The sequence below is a fragment of the Oreochromis niloticus genome, unplaced genomic scaffold (assembly GCF_001858045.2).
Source record: "Oreochromis niloticus isolate F11D_XX unplaced genomic scaffold, O_niloticus_UMD_NMBU tig00000960_pilon, whole genome shotgun sequence".
In the NCBI taxonomy this organism is placed as follows: Eukaryota; Metazoa; Chordata; class Actinopteri; order Cichliformes; family Cichlidae; genus Oreochromis; species Oreochromis niloticus.
In genome coordinates this window covers 26,003-48,068 of record NW_020327286.1, presented here as the reverse complement: position 1 = coordinate 48,068, position 22,066 = coordinate 26,003, and the positions used below count along the sequence as shown (strand labels likewise).

Below are 22,066 nucleotides of genomic sequence, written 5' to 3'. Positions count from 1 at the left end.
TGACTGGGTGGAGAGCGGATCAAAACGGGGCAGCGTCATTGGCCCGCCCTCGGGCAGCCCCTGTCCCACGGGTGTAGACAATGACGGTTCTACGACCTGGCTTGGAACATGAGGCGCTGCACTTGGTCCAGCCGGACCGGGTTTGCTCGGGGGTTCTTGCATTACAACCACCCCCTTCTCCAACAACCCGGACACCAGAGCAGCCTTCAGCTCTGTTTTGCGTAGACCAGTGGAGACACTGATCCCGTAATATGTTGCCACCTCCTGCAGATCCCTCTTCCTACAAACATCCAGCACGGCAAGCGACGGCTTTGCCGTAAACCCAGAAATATCAAAAGTGGCCATGAAAACTCAAATCGGCCCGAAACACATAAATTAACCACCCAAGGGCCAAACAACACCTTCACTACACAACCAAAAAAAAACCCCAAAAAAACAGGCAAACAAAACGTGTTGTGTCAAGTCAACCATTAACTAAAATACTACCAACCCTCTCCCCAGTCCTGCCTACTCAGAATCTAGCCTCACCTAGCTTCTGAAGTGTACCAGGCTCGAGGCCACTTTAAAGGCAAATCATCAAGTGCCGAAGGCACCGAAAAGCCTACCCCCAACAGAGAATCAATCCCCACCCGGGTTTGCTCTGAAAATAAAAAAGGCAAAACAAAAAACGAGTGTCCGAAGGAAGAGCAAACGCTCAGCTAGACACTCCCCTGTTCTAGCCAGGGAGAGCAGCAGCTAGTCAAATGACCCTCACACAACACACAAACACCTGTTCACAATCGTAATTAGCTCAACTCCTTTCATTCCGATCCCGGACGAGCCCCCACTTTGTTACGTTCCCACATGAAAGCTAGGCAAAGAGGGTGGGGGGGACAGTAACAGTTGGATCTGGGTTGAAATGAAAAGAACGCCAGGCAGAGGTATTCAACACAAAATAAATCTTTATTATAATCAATTAACTCAATAATCATATAAATAGTAACAACAGAAAGAGACAACACCGCTGCTTTAATGATAACTCAAACAGATCAACACAAAGAGAATGGTGACCACTTCAACAAAGAAAAAAACTATAAGGCTTCAACAGAAAAAGACAGCAACGCTGCTATTAACGATAACCAGGCAGGCCAAACAAAGTAATGGAGGCCGCCGTCACCTAAGCAAAACCACTACTCGGTTAAGAGCTACTCACAAAGAGCCACGCACGGTGGGGCTGGTCACACATACACAGCAGTAGTGATGGGACGTTCTGTATCGAGGCTTCGAAGCTTGTGTCGAGTAATGGAGGGGGCGTTTCCGCGATGCGCGTATCGAGGCTTGCTTCGTTTATGGGAGGAGCTGAAAATGATGACGTCCGAAGCCTCGCTGCCCGCTGTACCACGTGACTGGTTCAGGAAGTGGTTCGAACTGTGGAGCTCCACAGTAACCGGATACACGTGACCTCCACAGTAGCCGGAAGCACGTGACCTCCACAGTAGCCATAAACACGCATGGATACCGTGGAAGTCTTGCAAGTTGATCGCAAAGGTTGGGACAGAGTCTTTCTTAAATAAATTTGCCGTTAGTGATTTCATAATTCTAGGAATCGTCTAGTTTTCTTACAATGATCATGTTGCCACTTTTTTTGCGTTACAACAACATTCCTTCTTATTTTAATTTTTTTTTCATCGTGCTCCATGGCAGAGAAACACACAAATATGCTTTTTCCTGGGCCTAGTTTAAGTAAGAGAGCTGGATTAACGGCTTCTGTGGGCGAGAAGAAGAAAAAACCACATTTTGCATTAAAGTATGATTTATTGTTGGCGTCAGAGATGCAAAATAACGAATACTTCAATACTGTACTTAAGTAGAATTTTCTGGTATCTTTACTGCTGTACTTTTTTGTGCCTACTTTATACTTCTTTATACTTCTACTTCTCACATTTTAGCATGCGTGTCTGTACTTTGTAATCCGTACATTTGTAAATCAGCCCCCCGCACGCGTGCTTTGGACGCAAGATTACTTCAGAATTTTGTACATAAATTATATTTTAGACCCTGTACTTCTTACTTCCACTTGACTAAAAAGTCGAGTCAATGCTTCTAATTTTATTTGATTATTTTTAAACAGAGGTATCTAAACTGTAGTAAGGAACGTGTGTACTTGTGACACCTTTGGTTAGCGTCAACACCGTAAATTACGTCACAAACAGATTTATATATTTATCAATACTTCTATTCGTTATTCTATTCTGTACAGCTTTTTTTATTGCCCAGATTTTAGTTAGCCCCTGTTCAATTGACTGTTATATGTCAATAGAAACATATCTCACAAATTAAAGTGTCTTGTAAAATATTTGGGGGGTTTTTTCAAGAATTTTCTTCCCAAATCTATTACATGCCAACTGTAAATTGTTATTTCTGCTAAAACCTGAACTTAAATGTGTATATGGTGTTAATCTGTTTTTCTCTCTGTTTTAGATGCACATATCAATCTGGAATTCGGGCTTAAAGCCAGAATTGCAGGAATGCAACACGTGTTGCAGAGGACTTTCACTGCCCTCTGTGCCCCACTTTCAGCCCTACCGTCAGGGCAAAGATTGAGGAGCATCTAAGTGTGCATATAAAAAATGCTTTGCATTTCAATGGTATCTTTGTATTAAATATACTTTATAGTTATAAATATGCACTTTTTTAAGGACTTCTGCAGTATCTTTGTTGGCTTAAAAGTTGCTGTTGACATTGTACAGTTCAGTGCATTCATCTGCAACAAAAATAGTGTTTTTATAAAATATATTATATATATATATATATATATATTATATTATAAAATATATTTTTATTTACTTTTCACCACTTTTCTTGACATAACTTTTGTGATCCATACCATTTTGCTTTCATTATTGAGCATGGCTTGGATGTTTTTGTTAACATGTACAATCTGATTGTTAGATAAATTGATTGCATTCTATACAACTACATTTAAATTACATCTGTTTGTTTGTTTGTTTTTTATCTCTTACAGATAAAATGATATGCCGGTGCAGGCTGCCTTGTAGGACAACAGGACACTTTCACTGCCCTGTCTGTAAGATTACAATCATACGGCGTGGGGATATGGCAAGGCATTTATTGTCTTGTCAGCATTCTTCAATGCCAAGTCAGCCACCATTATCAGGACTGCTCCCCGCTGAACTCTCCGAGGAGACCCCTATTCTTCCGGCAGTACTCTTCGAGGAGCCCCATCTCCCCCCCAAGGTTTTGTCTTCGGTATGTGAACCATTTTCTGAATCTTTGTTAGAACATTCCTATGCTCTACCCTCTGTGTTCAATAAAACTGCAGCTGATGGAAAGTCCATGAAAATGACATGCCCTCACTGTGGCCTTACTCTTCGTACCAAAAACTACAAGGCTCACATGATGAGGAAGCACTCCAACCGATCAATAGATGTTTCCCTGGCCAGTCATCTGCAGTGTGTTTGTGTAGATGAAACTACAGGGTTATTTGCTGTGCAGAGAACTGGCCATGGGTTTTCTGTGCCAGTTCACGTTCAGAGGAAAACATGGGGGATGTCTCACAATATCAGATGTGAGCTGGAGGAATGTCAGCAATACCAGTTGCTGGCCCAGCGGAGCGGACTAGGCTTCAGTTTATGTGAGCACCTTCGCTCACTAGATTACTGCCGAGAAACTGTAAAGGAGGTTTTTCTTCAAGAGCACATCGTGATGGAAATGGTGGACCTTAAATTTTTTGGAGAGGCCAAAGCTGCTACATGCATAAAGAGACAGAAAGCTGCCCAGATGGCACATGCTCCACTTTGTGTGAGGGTGGATTTTGGTGGATCCTCAACACAGATCTGTTTGTCTGTATTTGAGCCGGAAATACACAGTTTCTGCCGTCTTGGCAGAATATTTGTGACTTACAATGCTCTGAGGAACACCTTGCATTGTGCTTGTGCAAAGCCACGAATATCATGTCCTCATAAAAACATAGCTAAATGGCATCTCTTCCAGACACAGAGAGACATCTTCAAATCAACTGTACCACTATCATCAGGCACCCCATCACAGATGACTCAGGAGAGTTCTTCCTTTGAGGACAATGCTGCTATCGAAAGGAGTATCCGCTATATGTTTAAAGAGAAAAAAATTCCTGGATCTCTTCCAGAAAATGTCATCTCACAGAAAATGGATCATCAGAAACAGCTCTTTCCATGTGAAACGTTGTGCCAGGTGTGCCCAGAGCACCCAAAACTTGATGAGGCTGTTCTAGTTACCAATAAAGCGAGGATTGTCAGCATGATGGGAGTGATTGAGAGTAAGTTTTAATGAATACGATTAAATATCAGTGTGAAATTATTAGTTATAATTGTTCCTATACTAATGTTTTGAGATTAATGTGATTTTTCTTTAACAGATGTTTCAACACACCATAGATTGTGTCCTCAGTGCCACATGGTCTACAGATACCAGGAGTGGACAGATGGGCTACACAACTTTGACAACCACGTTGTTTTGTGTCTTGAACTCTGCCTTTTTTTGAGAGAAAATCTGCAGGTGAGGATCACAAAAATAAAATATACTCATCTGAAGATTGCTTTAAAAATGTGTTTGTGTCATTATTATATGTTGGTGCCCAAATTTAAATATCTGTGTAATCATAGTCTTCTTCACCCTATTATCATATTACAGAACCATGTATCGGCTTCAAGGGTCATTGACTCATTGGAGGGCTTAAGAAGAGTGAAGTTTCCTTCTAGGGATACCATTTTTCATGCTTATTGCCATTTTGAGGCTTTGACTGACACAGACTATGTACTCCTGCATAAACTGTGGGTTTCATCCCCCTGTGGTAGTTATGGACTTACACAGAAAAGGGGTGTTCAAGTTAGCAGGTAAGTTTAATGTACATTTGTGTTTATAGTTCATTGTGTACATTATGTGCATGTTCTTATGAGTCAATTTATTATAGTGAGTGACCTCAAAGCCCCGGAAGACTTCAATGGTGAACATGACATTGAAGGTTTTTGGAACTCTATTCACCTGGAAATGATAAGCCGTGGGTTTTTTCCAAGTGAGTGATGGCAAAAACTTATTGAAAGTCATTCAGTGTTTTAAAGTAATTTAGATTGTAAATAAAAACATGCCATTTTCTGTAGGCGGCGTGAAGAATCCATTTTCAGTTCCACCAAGTTACACGCACTGGGCACCATGGATCGGGAGTGAAACTCGAACAAGTGACATTGTGCTTAACACAGAGTTTCAAAAAGTAGGAACAAACTCTTCACATGAAGCAAAGCTTAGCAGTGTCACAGAAGACCGTCTGTTGGATGAACTCGCCAAACAAAAGGTAACATTGCTTTTATGTTTTCAGAATATGTGACATAAAGTTCTGGGGTTGTTCCATTTACATTTTTCCCTAATTACTGTCAGGTTGGAGTGGTAAGAAAATTGTGTAAAGCATGCAACATCGACTCCAAAGGCTCCCGCTTTGATCTCATCACCAGACTGAGGGAGAAGATGAAGAGCAGGCAGACATATGATAAGGTCTTTCAAAGCATATGGGGGGCCTCTGGTAAGCATCACTTAGCGATTATTAGAAGTAGCATTAAAATATGTAATTACAATCACAAACAACTTTTTAAATCTTTGCTTGCAGGAGGATGGTCTGTAATACTATGTCCACATGGCATTGTATACAGTGTTAAATTTAATCTTCGTGCTGAAAGTCCCCGGGATTTTGCTGACCTTCTCCTGTCCTGGAAGCACATGCCAAACGTCTGTGTTTACGATTTTGCGAGGGGTTTGGTGGCACACACCAATTTGCGGGTTCCTGATAAACTGCCATTTCATCCACATGAAGGTCGACTGGCTGAGCCCACTGAGGAAAATGTCAAGGCTGCACAGGATGGAAGCCTGAAAGTGAGTCTTCCATGGCTACATGAAAGGATGGATAGTGTAAATGAAAATCCTCATCCTGTCACTGGATCATCTGACCATTATGTCCTGTATGACAGATTTCACGAGGGAAATACAAAAGATCCCAAGGACATATTACGCAGAATTCAACTTGTCCCAGAGCTGAAAGGCTGGCTGAACAGTCAAGTTGTTGAACAGTTCTTTGCAAACATGAGGAAAAGCAATTACTTTTTAAGTAATATGAGTCCATCCACACATGTGTTTCTGATGAGAAATATAACTCATCATTATAACACTGTCACCAACAAGAAACTTCTGGAGAGGCAGCTAAGACATGGTCGACTTGGAAAGATCAATATCTCATTGTCGGCACTGGGTCAAGCTGTCGTAGGTAAGTACATGCATTGTCTCATGACCAGAAGGCTACCATTGTTCACATGTTAGATTTGTTCCTATCTGTGTGTTTATATTGTTTTCTTTGTGTACCTAGCCCCACAGGTGTGCAATAAACCCAGAGAAACCACAGAAACGGTGTTGAACCCAGCACCTTCAATGTCTGGTGACACTGGTAAAATTTCTTATTTTGAATGGTGATTGTCATATATAGGTGAAATAATAATCTTGCATTCATTATCTTGTTGTAGTTGAGGGCTCATAAACGAACTTGTTACATGCTGTTTCAAATGAATTTCCTTCTATAAATAGTGCTTATTTTTCTTGCATTTGTATGCATTTAATATGCATTCTATGTAGTGTTCTGTCTGAAACCTGTTAAAATCCCTATAGAACCTCAGGTAAGAGTTGACAACAAGAAAGCCAATAGAAGGTCAACAGATGCAACTTTTCCTGACCTGTGTGGACCACCGTGCGAAGCTCTGACAAAGCCTGAGAACATTTTGGCCAGCCGTTCATCATGGTGTTTTGTACCGCACCCTGGCCAACAACAGCTTGTATGTTAAAGTTTTCAGATGTCGCAAAGTGCAACTTTTAGTGCTTATCTGATTTTGTCCTCCACAGTCTGACACCTCTCTGTTTTTTTAGCTCAACTATGTTCTGGACATCAGCAGACCCAAAGATGAGCTGATTGTTGAAACGTCTTCTGGATGCATCACGCGGGCAGATTTTTGGACACTGGGTTTAAACAAACAAATGGAATCAACTGTAAGTATTTTGTTTCTATGAATATGAAATAATAAAGTGTACATTCCTTTTTTTTGATGATTTTTTCTGTTTCAGATTGGAAATGGCTGTTTTGAGCTTATCACTAAAATTGTTCAGTCAAAGGTACTGTATGTTGTATACGAGGATCGTCAAGCTTTAATTTAAAGAGTTGTTGTTTTAAATGTGCTGTTTTTACATTCTAGGGGATAAGCATTTACATAGAAAATCTGTATGTCACCCGGACTTGGCTTGCACCCTATGGCTGTGATCCATTGCAGTCCTTTCCTGTAAGTGTACCGCCCTTTAAAGAAACAAGCAAGTAATCAAAACGATTTTTTTTTTATAACTTTGGTGAGAGTTCATATACAGAAACAAAAAAAACAAAATTCTGTTTCAGACTGATGCTCAGAGGATGGACATCATAGTTCTCCCTCTCTAGACACCTGGTCATTTCCAGTTGTGTGTAAGTCTTGTTTTTTGACACATACAAACTGTTAGAATTTTGCTATGTGTCTGAGATGTATTCAAGCTTTTATGACACAGTTTCAAACGTCTTTGATTGTGATCGCTTGCAATGACATTGTTTTCAGGTTTGAAATCATGGCTAACTGTCTTTTAGGTACTGAAGCCACCTAAAAGAGAAATCCTCTTTCTTGACCCATTATACACAAAGGCAGGATTTGGTGGCCAACAATATGTTTCACTTTTGAGGTTACATTTTTATAAGCATGTTTGGTTTGTTCCAGAGTTTTCAGGAACCTGTTCAGTGTTCCAGGTTAAGTGCATCCCAGATCATGTTCTGCTGATCTTGAGTGTTCACACATACAGTACACTCACATGCTTTTTTTATAAACTATATCAGCATGATGCTTCAACATTTTATTCTATTTCTCATCTTCACATTCTGATCAAGTCAGTGATGCTGTCTTTAGATGAGTTTCAGACATAAATAGGGTCTTCAAATGTTCTAGTTTAACATAAAACACCATTAAATATTAGTTTGTAAAATATGCCAACCTGAAATTAAAGCTGAAAATGCTTAATTTTGACCAACTGTGAGCATGTGACTGTACTTTTTCATTTTGTTATGCTGTTTTGTTGAGGTCGCGTTCCTAAGGCCTGTAGTTACAGTTGGTGCTATTAGCAATAAACATTTCACACCCATCATGATGATGTCTGTTAACTTGTGAATGTAACTGTCTTGAAAAAAAGGAATCTTGCAGTGAAGCTCATTCCCGGGCAGTGGTCAGAAAAAAAGAGCTTTGACTTGAAGGTATGTGCTAGTTTAAGTGTATGGTGAATAATATGAATTACACTAGTCTTCTTTTAAGGGATTTTATTAACGAGCCTTTATTTTCAATGTAATACAGGGTTTTTCAAGCCAAGACTATGGAGTTGACTGTGGGATCTTCATGCTGATGGTAATTTTTCTCTTCTCTTCTTGAGATTCATACAGAAGCTAATTTAAGCTTCTAAAAAAATGACATTTTTATTTTTTCTTCCAAATAGTCTGCTCTGTACGTGGCACTGGATGCACCATTTGACTATACTATAGTAAGTATCCTATTTACTTTCACAGCAATGGAGTCTTGAATCTTTTGAAAGTTGTTAAATATGTTTCATATTAATATTTTACAGTCAGACATGCCCTACTTGCGTAAATGGTGGTGCTTGCTGTTGATGGAGAACTTTGATCTCAGAAGGTATTTATATTTTGACTTCTGTTCTATGTTGTGTCAAAGTTTACACACTTTAACAATATCAAAATTTTCTGTTAAGCTCTGGCAAGCTATTTGCACACTGGAGAGAGGAAGCCAAAGCTGTGCTTGAAGGACAACACGTGCCCATTTCCAGACTGAAAAAGCACAAGTTCCAGGAAGTCAGTCAGGTCAGTATTCACTTTAAACAGTAGTGTAATTACATGGTTAGTGACATTTGAATAACTGTTAAAAACTGTTCTGCAACAGAGAAATAGCTATGTTTTTATCCCCATTTGCCCGACACAGGAGCCAGCAGTTGTTGAAGATCTGCGTCCTGCTGTGCAGTGGGTTGTCCAAAATAAGGCACTTTTCCGTGGACACGTAACAATGCCAAAATATCTGTCCTTAAATCAAAGGGACCAGCAGAGGGTCTTAAGAGACATGTCAGAGGAAGAAGACACTGGAGCAAGGGACTTGTTCCTCTTTGTTTTTCAGTTTGCAGAGGACATGGAGCTCTTTTTGAAAGCATGTGCTGATGAGCAGGGACTAAGGGTCAGTGCTATGTTTGACATGTAATGGACAAATAAAGGCACTGGCTGTTTGTTATATTTGTTTCTTTCTTTAATATGTCGTTGTTGTTGTTTTTGTTTTGTTTTTGCATAGTACAAAATTCCAATTAAACTTATTTCAAAATGTTGTTCACTTGATTCTATGTCCATACTTTTAATAAAGGATTACAGTGTAACAGCATTAAATGTAAATGTAACAGCATAAGCACTCTGGGCTCTATCCTGGCCATTTGTGGCCACTTCACTTATTCTTTTTTTTTGACTGCTGCACTGCAGTGGACCAAAAGAATGACACGGGTTTGATCTTAAGGATCTAATAGTTGTGTGTGTTGTGCATGACATTGCCACACAAATATGTATTTGCAAGATAGAGTAGAATAAATTATGACGCATCAAATATTACATAGGCTGCAGTGAATTTCTGTTGATACAGACTATTGAGCTTTGAGTTTCCCAGTCAAACTTAGCTTTGAAGCACATGCTAAAAACACTTTTACTCTTGTACAAGACACCATAGCCAAAATATTAACAAAATATATATTATTAAAAAATTCAAAGCTGCAGCACATACAGCAACACACACTGTTAGTAAATGTGTCCTGGAGTTTATGCAGGTGCAGAAAGTGCTGCTGCTGTAAGTAAGCCTAACAGCTTCCAGATCACTTATTTTTCTGGAAAGATGGTAGGAAGGGCATCACTGCTCATTTCTACAATCTCCCAGATCTTGGAATACAAAGCCTTTGTCCCATGAAACCACTTCACAGTACTAGGAGTCCACTAAAACCTATAAAGAGAGTGATCCTGGAAGAAATGGGGCACACACTAGTGACCTCAACAATTGCAAGACAGCCTTTTCCCCGATGCTCAGATGGGGAAAAAAAGGAAGTTTCATGAAAACATTAGGACTTTATCACCGTTTTATCTGAAAAGTTAATGGTAATATATAACCTAACTGGCTATAAAGAGTAAAAAATTTAGATACAATTTTGATGAAAAGGACTGGTGCTATTTTAAAGAGTCACGTCGGTAAAAGTAGATAAATGTTTTAAGAAATATACATTTTATAGCATTTTGTGAACATACACAAAAAGTGGCCATTTTTGGCAACAAACAAGCTGAGAGAAAGTTTTATATTTTTTGCTCTCCTTGAACAAAAATAACAGTGCATAATAATCAGTGTTGATGTTAATCAATTAAATGTCCCAGACTCTACTATTAATAATACAGCAGTCCCTCGTTTATCGCTGGTCTTACGTTCTAAAAATAACCCGCGGTAGGTGAAATCACTTTATTTTTTACAATTATAGATGTTAAGACTGTAAAACCCCTCACTACATGCTTTATACACTTTTCTCAGACAGGCATGAACATTTTCACACTTTTCTCTTTTGTTCAAACACTCTTAGAGTTCAAACCTTCGTAGAAACATAGTCCAGTATTATGGAATGAAACCAAAAGGTGCCTTTGGCGGTGCAAAATGTATCGTCGGCATTGTTGTGTTTGTTTGGGAGAAAACCTACAAACATACAGTACAGCACTTCAGGGTTACACTGCTAGAAGATTTATGTAAATTCGACAAGCTAAACGCATTCTGTACTGTACAGCAGCGGTCCCCAACCTTTTTTGCACCACGGACCAGTTTAATGTCAGACAATATTTTCAGGGAACGACCTTTAAGGTGTCGCGGATAAATACAACAAAAGAATAAAAAAGAAACTGTGGTATTTTGTAAATATAATAATAAAGGTGACTTGAGCTGTGCGCCAACAACACAGTGACATCCTCCTCTCTGCTTCTTAATGCTCTCTGGTCGCTATGGTAACGCGTAAATAGTTATTTCAAAATAAGACACACAACTACAACCATACATTTCACACCGGAGCCTCAACTCTCGCGGAACGGTACCGGTCCGTGGGCCTATTAGGGGCCGCTACTGTACAGGAGACACTGGACTAGATTGATTGACAATGGTCTACAGCAATCAGAACGCACAACACGATGTACTGTAAAAAAAATAATAAAATCAGTGAAACAGCGAGTGTCGCGGAAGGTGCGCCACGTTATAGCACTTTTGGCCACGAACAATTTAGGGGATGGTGAATTTTTTTGAACAAACCCAGAGTGTTAAAACCCCCCACTTAAAACCATTTTTATTTCTCAGCAGCATCAATAGTAACAAAAACGCAATTTAGTTTTCGCTGTCAAAGTCGATTTAACTGAAGTTACGTGTTTCCGGTTAGTGTGGAGGTCACGTGTATCCGGTTACTGTGGAGCTCCACAGTGGCTGCAGCCAGGTGCTCGGGTGAGCTATGACAGCGATATAAACCCCTCAGACTTCATTCAAAATGTGGGTGTTTGATGGAGAGTTGCGGTTAGTGAGAGTTTGGAGAGAGTTTGGAGGTTTAGGAGAGTGAGGAGAGAAAGTCAGGAGAGAATGGAGCCAGCTAAGAAGAGGAGGATGTCCTCCCCTGTGTGGGAACATTTTGATCTTATTCCTCCCAACAAGGTATGTAAATTTCTGTAAATTTCATAATACTGATGGTGCAATACAATTTATGTTAAGCTGTCTTTACCTTTGTACAAGGTGAAGTGTTTGCTATGTGCCAGGGAGCTGGGATATAACAACAACACCTCATCCATGCTTAGGCACTACAGAGCTTTGCATGAGAATAAGGGGAACACCGACTGTGGAGCAAGACCAGGTGAGCCATCAAATGCCATGATAATATAGCATGCAGTCATGTTAGTAAATGATATAACAATATTATACAAGTGTAATAAATTACGTAAGTTATGTGTGTGATATTTATATTTGTGCTTTGTTTTTATTGTCTTTCCTCAGGAGAACAATCTCAAATAGATGAAGACCTGGTTAGCATGGTGATAGAGGACTCCCAGCCATTTAGCATTGTGGAGGACAAAGGATTTAAAAGATTTGTTAAATCAGTAAATCCTAGCACTAAAAAGGTCATAAAAGCAGTGAAAATTTAGTTTTTACAGAATAAAATGTGAACAGGCAGGACTGAGGCTCAAATCCTCAGTGTGTAGCTGTCCATACCTCAACGTTAATAAAGCACAACCACTGTCCATACCCCAACCACACCTCACCTCACAGTAAATGATCATTTCCATTTTAAGCATTTCCAAATAATCATATTCCATACTGCCAGTATAAATATACACAGTATACTGTCATAACTACAATATACATTTTTTACACACTCCTTTTGTTGCTGACATTTACAGGCTGTGTGCAAAATGCCACACTCTTCAAATTAATGCCAACTAATATTTTTACGTCCAGTAGATGTCCTACTAGAGCAAATGAAGCTTCAAGAAGCTTTGCGTTGGGGTGAACCAATTGGATGAAAAGCTTCAGTGCTTCATGAAGCTTCATCTGCCCATCACTACACAGCAGGCCTTTTCCACACCTAGGCTGGAAACACACACTGACCAGCACAGAGGAAAACCACCAGAAACCTCTCCCACTGCTCCTACCACTCCACACCGTAGGCAGGACAATCACACACATAACACGCAACGCAGAGACACCAGAGAAAGCCACCCTCCCACATTCAGTCCATCCCCAGCTTATATAACCTCAGAGAGGTGATTGATGACTGGGCCCAGGTGGTAAATGAGGCCAATGAGCAGCAGCTGTGTCCTGAGGAGAGAGAAGAAGCGAGAGAGAGACAGAGGGGTGGAGCAAGAGAGGAGGAGGCGGAGAAAAACACCACGCCCACACAAGGGCAGTATCAGGAGGCCCAGCTAGGGCCGTTACACAACACATCCAAGATTTGCCATCCTTTCAAGGATTCCAGCACTGTCAACACAACGCATGTAATCCCATACTCTGTTCCACTGCACCCTGTGGACCAAGTGCCCTGAGGCATCCTTTAACCATTCTGTAGCCTAAAAAGACATTCCATAGTGAAACAATTACAACAGCACATTGGAAGGCACGTATAGTACAGTAAATCAAACTACTAACTAATCATGACATTCAGCTAGTGTTATTCATGTAAATATGAAAGGTTGCTAGCAAGAAAAATAAAATAGAATCTTATTACAAGCATTATTTTTCACATGAATAACTAACCCAGATATTTCGATTCCTGTTTTATGGCTGCAATTAAGTTGTCAAGTTCATCATCTGATAGTGAGCTGTAGGTTGCCGTTATTAAGAGGCCCCACTCTTCAATTCTTCGTCGGACTGTTTTCTGCGATATGCCCAAAAGCTTGGAGATACAAGGAATGGAGAGGTCCATCTTTTTTAGATCTTTGAGGTGGTCTTTGGAAACATAGAGCTTTGCCCTCCCCCGTTCACCAGCTGAGCTGTCAACAACAATGGCAGACCTTCTTGTATCCATATTGGAATGGATGAGGCAGATGAGGTGGTGAAGAGCTTCAACTACCTAAAAAATGGTTGCATTAAAATATTTAGTTGGATGAAATCCTAGAATTCAGTTTTACCATCTTAGTAACATTATTCTTATCCCTAATCTTTATATTGAAACACAGAACAAAATTTCATCTTGGATTTGACAACGCAATGGATGACAGGTGTATTTGTATAGCATAATTACTACACTGTAAAATTAACATTATAAGATACATAAGAATGGCATATATTGAAACGATTTTTAAAGGTAACCAAAACTAAATCAAATAAACCTACCAGTGATGGAACATTAATATGAGCAGAAAGAGAACAGACTAGAGTTGATGCGTTCACGCAGAGGAACTCAATATGATCAAGGTCCAAGGGCTGTTGTTGGTAGAACTGCACCAGCCTATTTTGAAGGTTTTGGAAAACGTGTCTTCCTAAAGCCACCTGAAAGAAGAAAATTTATGGAATTACTGATATCATATGAAGTGCATTGAAGGAACAATGAAATGTCAAACTGCGTAAAACTCAATAAAACAAAATAATATGTCATTAAGACAAAGGTAAGTCGGTTTGAACTTGATAACTTTCTAAACAACTTGTTACAGTTTTTGATTTGCACGTACAGCCAACCCATCTATATTAGCCTTGGTTCATTACAGACCTTTTATTAAAAGTGGTTTTTGTGTGTTTCAGGTACTGCACTCACAACGACTGAATGAAACTGCACTCCAACCACTGTGACCTCGTTGTGTGGACACAGAGAGACCATGCTGTAATACTCATCTTCCCTGATGTGGATTTCTGGGAACCATGTTTAAAGCAAGCACAAGACTTGCCGGTGTATCAGAGAAACTCAGGAGAGTTTTCTCCAAGCACGATATCCCAGTGTACTTCAGACCCAGCAACACACTCAGACAGAAACTGGTTCACCCGAAAGACAAAACTCCAAAACACAGACTTAACAACATGGTGTATGCTGTACAGTGCAGCGAGGAATGCCCAGACCTCTACATTGGAGAGACCAAACAGCCACTTCACAAGCGCATGGCACAACATAGAAGAGCCACCTCCACAGGACAAGACTCAGCAGTTCATCTGCATCTTAAGGATAAAGGTCACTCTTTCGAGGATGCCAATGTTCACATTTTGGACAGAGAGGACAGATGGTTTGAAAGAGGAGTGAAAGAGGCCATCTATGTCCACTGTGAGCGACCATCTTTGAACAGAGGCGGTGGTTTACGACACCAACTGTCTGCCATCTATAATCCAGTTTTGAGTTCCCTCCCCAGACGCCTTAATGCCCACTCACATCCTGGGCCATCTGACCTCAGGAATTCACATGACAAGGTGGGGCCAGGTTTCACAATGAGCTCACCCGAAACCCAGGCTGATTAGGTCCCACACCCGCTTTCACACCTTGGCTCATGTGATTAGAGGATCACCAGGGGGTCCTTTGTCCCTCTTTGGGGGGATACTCCCACTGGGTTTAAATCTGGGACTCTCGGCCATTTGACCTTAGAACTGAAGAAGCTTCTCGGATGAGAGGTGAAACGTCTTCAAGCAACTTAAAGAAGTCCAGACGCTTTTCTTTGCTAACTCCTTTGACTATGATGACCTGGATGACTGAGAACCTTCACAGACATAAGCACAAGACTTCTTTCTTAAAGTGTGTCTTCCTGAACTTGTTGGGAAATACTTCTCCAAACAACATGCTGCTCTAAATAGCCTGTAATGTTTCATTTTGTGGTTCAAGATTGATGCCAGCTGTGTGTTGCCATGTAAATAGTTTGCATTTCATTTTTATGTACTTGCTAAGTACATGTGAACAGATCAAGAATAAAACAAACAAACAAATATACTATTCTTTTCTGTTTTATTGAAACTACTTCACACAAAGTACAGTTGTTTACAATGAACTACACATGCAACACAACATATTCAATTTATGAATACTCAACAAGAGCAAGTTTCATTTGGTGCTGGTTTGACAACCACACTGGGGCACATATTCAGCAAAACACAGCAAACCTTAACAATCTTATCAAGCAGTGTTGTGTTTATTTCTGCTCTGCCCTGTTCATTGCACACACAATACTTCGTCTGCCCTTTAGCTTCCGTGATGCTGTCTGTCCGATCGCCACTGTCCACATTTACAGCTGGTACCTCAACCTCACCTTGTCCAACACAAATGCGGTCCACAGCCTCCATGACATGGTGATTTTGTTGTTGGTCTTCTGTCAGATCTTCATCGATCACTTCTGCACGCGGCACACCTTCAGACTCTGCAGCTGCATAACAAAAGCCTGCAAGATAAAATTAGTGCACATGACAGGTGTGTGATTCATCTGGAAGTTATGTGCGGATTAGTGTACAATGATAGCAATTTAGTATGTTTTTAGAGGCCCATGTGCAGTGTCGGTGCCCAGTCTGGATTTGTTACATCCATTTCATATGCTGGTTTGCCTGCAATAATGCTAAATCATAAGCTACTCAGTCGACATGATGACATGAGGTGGTTCTGCAGCATCACACATTAGCATGTTTTATAGAATAGAATAGAATAGAATAGAATAGAATAGAATAGAATAGAATAGAATAGAATTCAACTTTATTGTCATTGCACATGTCACAGGTACAGGGCAACGAAATGCAGTTTGCATCCATCCAGAAAGTGCTTTAGTTGTGATATAGATATATTACAATATAAATTAGCAATAATAGAGATGTGTAAGTATATTACAGAAATGGGTCTATTATGTATGTTATAATGTACACAGTGTGAAGTATGTTATGAATATTCTATAACTATAAGTATGTACAGGCTGTAGTGAGTACAAGCTATGTACAGGCTATGAACAGGATATAAATATGAAATAAAAACTATACAGAAATCTGAGATATACAGTTATACAGAATGTGAACTATGTAAGTTATAAACAGTTGTGGGATTAAAAATTATCGTATGTACAGAATGATTATCTACACAGAACTATACAGTAGTGGTAAAGTGCTAGTGGTTGTGGGTGTGTGTATGTTCAGTCCATGAGTTTAACGTGGGTCAGATGTCAGGAGGCAGAGTTCAGGAGTCTGACAGCTGTGGGGAAGAAGCTGTTCCGGTACCTGGTGGTCTTAGTCCGGAGGCTCCTGTAGCGCCTCCCAGAGGGCAGGAGGGTGAAGAGTCTATGTGATGGGTGACTGGGGTCTCTGATGATTTTCCCAGCCCTTTTCAGACACCGCTTCCTGTAGATGTCCTTTATGGCAGGAAGTGGTGCTCCGGCGATGCGCTGGGCAGTTTTCACGACCCTCTGCAACGCCTTCCGGTCCGAGGCAGAGCAGTTCCCGTACCAGACTGTTATACAGTTGGTCAGGATGCTCTCGATGGTGCAGCGATAGAAGTTCACCAGGATGTCTGAGGACAGGTGGTTCTTCCTCAGAGTCCTCAAGAAGAAGAGGCGCTGGTGAGCCTTCTTGACCAGCTTGGAGCAGTTGGTCGTCCAGATGATCTCATTATCTCATTATCTATGACCTCAGCGCATTGAAAAAACACTAAAAGCCTTTTAATAGTGATATGAATTAATTTAGAACTCACCGGAAAGAAGATGCGGAGAGCAAACCAACAAGGGCACCTGTAACCGGAAGGTCGCCGGTTCGATCCCCGGCCTCTCTGTCCTGGTTGTTGTGTCCTTGGGCAAGACACTTTACCCTACCGCCTACTGGTGTTGGCCAGAGGGGCCGATGGCGCGATATGGCAGCCTCGCTTCTGTCAGTCTGCCCCAGGGCAGCTGTGGCTACAACCGTAGCTTGCCTCCACCAGTGTGTGAATGTGAGCGTGAATGAATAATGTCATTGTAAAGCGCTTTGGGTGCCTTGAAAAGCGCTATATAAATCCAATGCATTATTATTATTATTATTGCACAGAACTCGATCCGCTCGTCTCACCGCTGCAATGCAAGCCTGACGTCTTTGTTTAGTAATATCGGATACATGGGATCCCTCACGTTGCCTCCAGGATGGAAAATTATGAAAAGAGAGCCCATTATCCAGCTTCTTGCTTTCACGATCGTGTGATCTAACGTTGCAACTGCCAAGACAACACGTATGAACCATAGCTGAAGCTGTATCCTGTCTGTCCTACTGTCATGGCGGAAAGAGGGCGTGGCCCACCGCCAGTGACATCACGCTCCAAAGCCCTATAGGCCCTAATTTTGAAATAACACCCCACGTGGTTTCATTATGCAGCTGAGTCACGTGACCGCACAGCAACAAATCACAGCAGAGGCCGGGAAAGGGGGCGGAGCAAGGTGTGTGTGTGTGTGTGCAGTAGATGAGGCGAGCATAGAGAGAGCTGCTTTTCATAAAACGGGACTAATGTAGTAAACTTACAGGAACATATACCACTACCAACGTTTGGATCGATATCTGCATCGATCTGCACACCCTTGTCTCCTGGATCGTAGCTGAGATCAGCGTGAACCACGTGGGTCTCTGCTCCCTGATCTGTTTCCTGTGTTTAGAAAGACTTCCAGCTTCATCACGGAGTTTCTCTCGGTTTGTGGGCTCATCTAAAGGTAAGCACCGAGCTAACTTTAATGTGGGTTCAGTTTATGTTGAGTTTATCTCTGTTGCGAACAATAGATTGATTGGTATTCATTGGAGTTAGACAGACTGTAGAGTTTGTGATTGCTTGCAACATTATAATCTGGCGGTAGCTGACTGCGGTTAAGGCTACGTCCACACGTACACGGGTATTTTTGAAAACGGAGATTTTCCGTTTTCGTTTTAAAAAATAATCCCGTCCACACGTAAACGCAGAAATGAAGGAAAACGCTGCAGCTCTCCCGCTGACAGCCGTACACATCACCACCACCAAATCTGCAGCGGCATCGCAGAACACGCCCTGCCACATACCCCCTCGTCCGCTTCACTTCACCCTGCAAGCAGGCGCGGGAATCGGCACGGACCATCGGCGCACCATGCCCCAGCCCAGCGATGGGGAAGTGTCCACTCTGGCGGTCGCTCGCGCCTCCAGCGGAAGCCCCGGAGCTGGCCTGATGGCCACCCATATGGCAAGCAGCAGCGGCGCAGCAGGCGGGGAAGTGAGCTGGGGCTCACAGGCAGCTGGGCCGGCGTGCCGGTGTTCTGACAAAACATCCTACTTTGGCAAAACGTCCTACCTGTAGGAAAATTTTACGGTGTCCTCTGACAAAACGTCCTACTTTGGCAAACCGTCCTACCAGTAGGATAATTTTACGCTGCCTTATGACAAACTGCCCTACTTTGGCAAAATGTCCTACTGTACGTAATTTATGCACATTTCTGCTGCCACACAATAATTCCAGTACAAATTTAAGTAGGTATGACGGTTTGCCACTTAACTTTGCCCATCAGAGTATGTTTGTAGCTGATATTCATAAAGCCAGTACGGTTTGACACTTCTTTTTACCCATTAAAGTGTGCTTGTAGGTCACATTCACAAAGGTAGCATGGTTTGGCACGTAATTCTTCCCGTCAGAGTATGCTTCTTGCTCTTATTAACAAAGGTAGCATGTTACGAGTATGTCTGATACAAAAAAGAAAGTGGAAACTTTCAGGACAGAGTTTTGGAATGATTGTATAACTGTGTAATCGTGCTTATGTACATCTGGAGAATGACACAAACTAGCGTGTGGAGCTTCAAGTTGAATAACTAAATTACTTTTTTCATTACATCAATAACTAAACTCTAAATAGTAGTTATATTTAATATTATGTTAATGTTTGTGTATAACAGATTGGCAGCTTAACACAGGAATGTACATGGAAACAAATAGGGAGGGAGTTGTGATGTGAATGTGCTTGTGACTTTATAACAGTGCCTATGACACTAGGGAGAAGTTTTCATTTTTTTATTGAAAAATAGCAGCTTTTCCACAGTGCTGGGATTAAGACGGTTCCTCTTTTTGAGAGGATTTCCCCTGCTTTTGAAAATACCTTTTCACAGGGCACAGGCGAAGCAGCGGTTGCAAGAAAAACCGAATGAAAGTAACTAAATACAATAAAATGGTAAAACATGGCCTGGGGCGCACTGACAGAGGAGAGGCTGCCAGACACTGGCGGTGTTTTGCCCAAGGACACAATGACCAAGACTATCCAAGCCGGGGCTCGAACCAGCAACCTTCAGATTACAAGACGAACTGCCAACTCTTGAGCCACGATCGCCTCATAATAAATCAAAATGTGCTCATATACCTCGAGTCACAGGCTGAAAAGCTTCTGATGAAGAAGCTGCTAAAGATGAGGCTCCTAACACTGCAGAATGCAATGCAGTGTTAGAATCGATGAAATGGTAGGTGACAGCAAGGTAAGGCTCTGTGTTAATGGAGGTCCACATATCAGATGTCAAACTAACTGCAGAAGTCTTTGCCACAGTCAGTTTTTCTGTTTGTTTGGACTCTTTGTATCTTTGGACCACCATAGCTTTCAAATCCTAAACAAAAGAAAGTGCAACTCTTAATATGGAAATATGGGCAAAATGGAAACAGGCTTCATATTTTAAGATACACACCTGCCTTGTGGGGAAAACATAGTTAGTGTTCAAAGCTTTAACACGCTTTCTAAACTCACGGTCCTCAACAATAGTGAAGGGCTGGGAATCTTCTATCACCATGTTGGCCAAGGACTCATCCACATCATTCTTCTCCCCTGATAAAACAAACAGAACATTAAGAAATTACATATATCAGTAAATACAGCCCAAATAGGAATGAATGACATGGGCAATATAAATGTATCACATGACCAGCATTGGGACTAACTCGTTATTAGGTAACATGTTACAGTAACTACGTTATTATTGTGGTAACGAGCACGGTAACTAGTTATTATGACAAAATCAGGAACGCGTTACTCGTTACTGGGATTTAGATAAGCTCGTTATTCTTTACTTCGTGTGGTGGCTATCGCGGAGCTTCCACAGATTCAGTAACATTAGCAAGTGGTGGAGGCCAGCAGGTGGATGAGAGAAAGGGGAGGCAGGAGGAGAGACCCGAGGATTCTGAGTGTCAGGTGAACTGAACTTCAGGTAAGAAGTTATGACCTGCAGTCTATCTGGGTCAGATATAAACCAAGTTTAGGTGGAGTTTATTTTTGTTATGCTGACTTTTTCGTACTGTGTACTAGCTAGCATGACGGAGTTTCTATACACGTGGGTGGGTGCTATGATTTTACTGATAAGGTTAATTATTAGAGTTGCCAACCATCCCCCAAAAAGGGAATCGTCTCGTATTCAGAGAAAACATTACCCGTTTCGTATTGAGCTGAAAAGGGACGCGATTTGTCCCGGACTTCAGCTACAATGAAGAAGAGAAAGCTGGAGTTTTTCTATGTCTTTACTGCACAACTGCCTCTTCTCCTCTCATTCTCTCCCCTCCTTCTCCTGTTTCTACTTCAATCATGAAACTGATCAGTGATCAGCTGATCGGCTTTTCTCTCTTGTTTGTTTATCGCCCACTTTGCCCCAGAAGAGGAAACCAGCGGATGTCGCGCTAAACAACAGCAGCACGTTTAAGCTTGATCAGCTGTTGTTAGAATTTATTTAATATTAATTTCTAGTATCAGCTGATGTTTGCTGGAGCCACAGCTGTAAAGCTGCTGGTCATGATATCGGTTTGGTTATCTGGTGAGAGGAAAACATGAAGATGAAACCAGGAGATGTCCTTACTGAATCATCAGAGCTGAACAGGTGATGGAGAAACAGGTTTACCTTTTAGGTGACGTGAATGAGTTGAAGGGAAGTTATGAACTGTTTCTGAGAGACAAATAACACCAGGATCCTTTTCTTTTTTTTTTTAATGTAGCTGACAGCTGGTAACTGAGCAGGGGCAGATCTAGCAAAGTTTTGCCAGGCGGCCAGGTAGGGCATTAACAGGGAGAGGGGGGCACAAAAAATACTTTTCTTTCTTATTCTCATTTAAAATATCTATTTATGCGTATATACCATCAGAACAGTGTACATCACGGTCACAACAGCGATTCTTTTCATTCAGAGGCTTTATGACCGACCCATCTATAATGGTGGGCCAGTCTCTAGTCAAAATGCCCGGGCCAATTTTTTGTCCCAAAAATTAAAAATCCTTGATGGAAAGGGATTGTCTGAAGTGACACAACGATTAGCCTAATAGGGCTTTTGGTGCGTGATGTCACGAGAGGGAGCGTGTCCAGGATTTTTGGTTGAGGCGTCTTGTTTCTGGGCCAAACAAAGCGCTAGCGAAAGAGGACCAAAATGTTGGAAGTGATAGCAGAGCTGTACATATGAATTTGTTTCCAACATCCCTCAGTCAGGACATGCTATATTGTATTTAGATGGAAGC

General features: G+C 41.3%; 1 protein-coding gene and 1 long non-coding RNA gene across 5 annotated transcripts; both read left to right on the top strand.

Moving 5' to 3' along the window:
* Positions 1-1,427: 1,427 nt before the first annotated feature.
* Positions 1,428-9,456, top strand: LOC109200495 (uncharacterized). Of its 4 annotated transcripts, none has more exons than XM_025904355.1 (21): positions 1,428-1,527; positions 2,461-2,627; positions 3,005-4,297; positions 4,397-4,536; positions 4,672-4,874; positions 4,952-5,053; positions 5,139-5,329; positions 5,413-5,554; positions 5,639-6,289; positions 6,389-6,466; positions 6,685-6,848; positions 6,940-7,059; positions 7,135-7,182; positions 7,263-7,346; positions 7,457-7,522; positions 8,272-8,332; positions 8,430-8,480; positions 8,569-8,613; positions 8,698-8,762; positions 8,839-8,947; positions 9,066-9,456. In XM_025904355.1, the coding sequence occupies exons 5-15, from the start codon at positions 4,793-4,795 to the stop codon at positions 7,496-7,498; spliced, it is 1,704 nt and encodes a 567-aa protein (XP_025760140.1). In that variant the 5' UTR covers positions 1,428-1,527; positions 2,461-2,627; positions 3,005-4,297; positions 4,397-4,536; positions 4,672-4,792; the 3' UTR covers positions 7,499-7,522; positions 8,272-8,332; positions 8,430-8,480; positions 8,569-8,613; positions 8,698-8,762; positions 8,839-8,947; positions 9,066-9,456. The 4 variants fall into 4 exon arrangements, with proteins under 4 accessions (XP_025760140.1, XP_025760141.1, XP_019211627.1 ...); XM_019356082.2 differs by lacking the exon at positions 1,428-1,527 and adding an exon at positions 7,679-7,770 and having other exon boundaries at positions 2,488-2,627; XM_025904356.1 differs by lacking the exon at positions 2,461-2,627 and having other exon boundaries at positions 1,429-1,527.
* A 1,510-nt stretch (positions 9,457-10,966) lies between these two features.
* LOC112844726 (uncharacterized) lies at positions 10,967-13,403 on the top strand. Its single transcript, XR_003217460.1, has 2 exons — positions 10,967-11,834; positions 11,913-13,403. It is a non-coding gene; the product is annotated as an uncharacterized LOC112844726 (long non-coding RNA).
* The last annotated feature ends 8,663 nt before the right edge of the window (positions 13,404-22,066 follow it).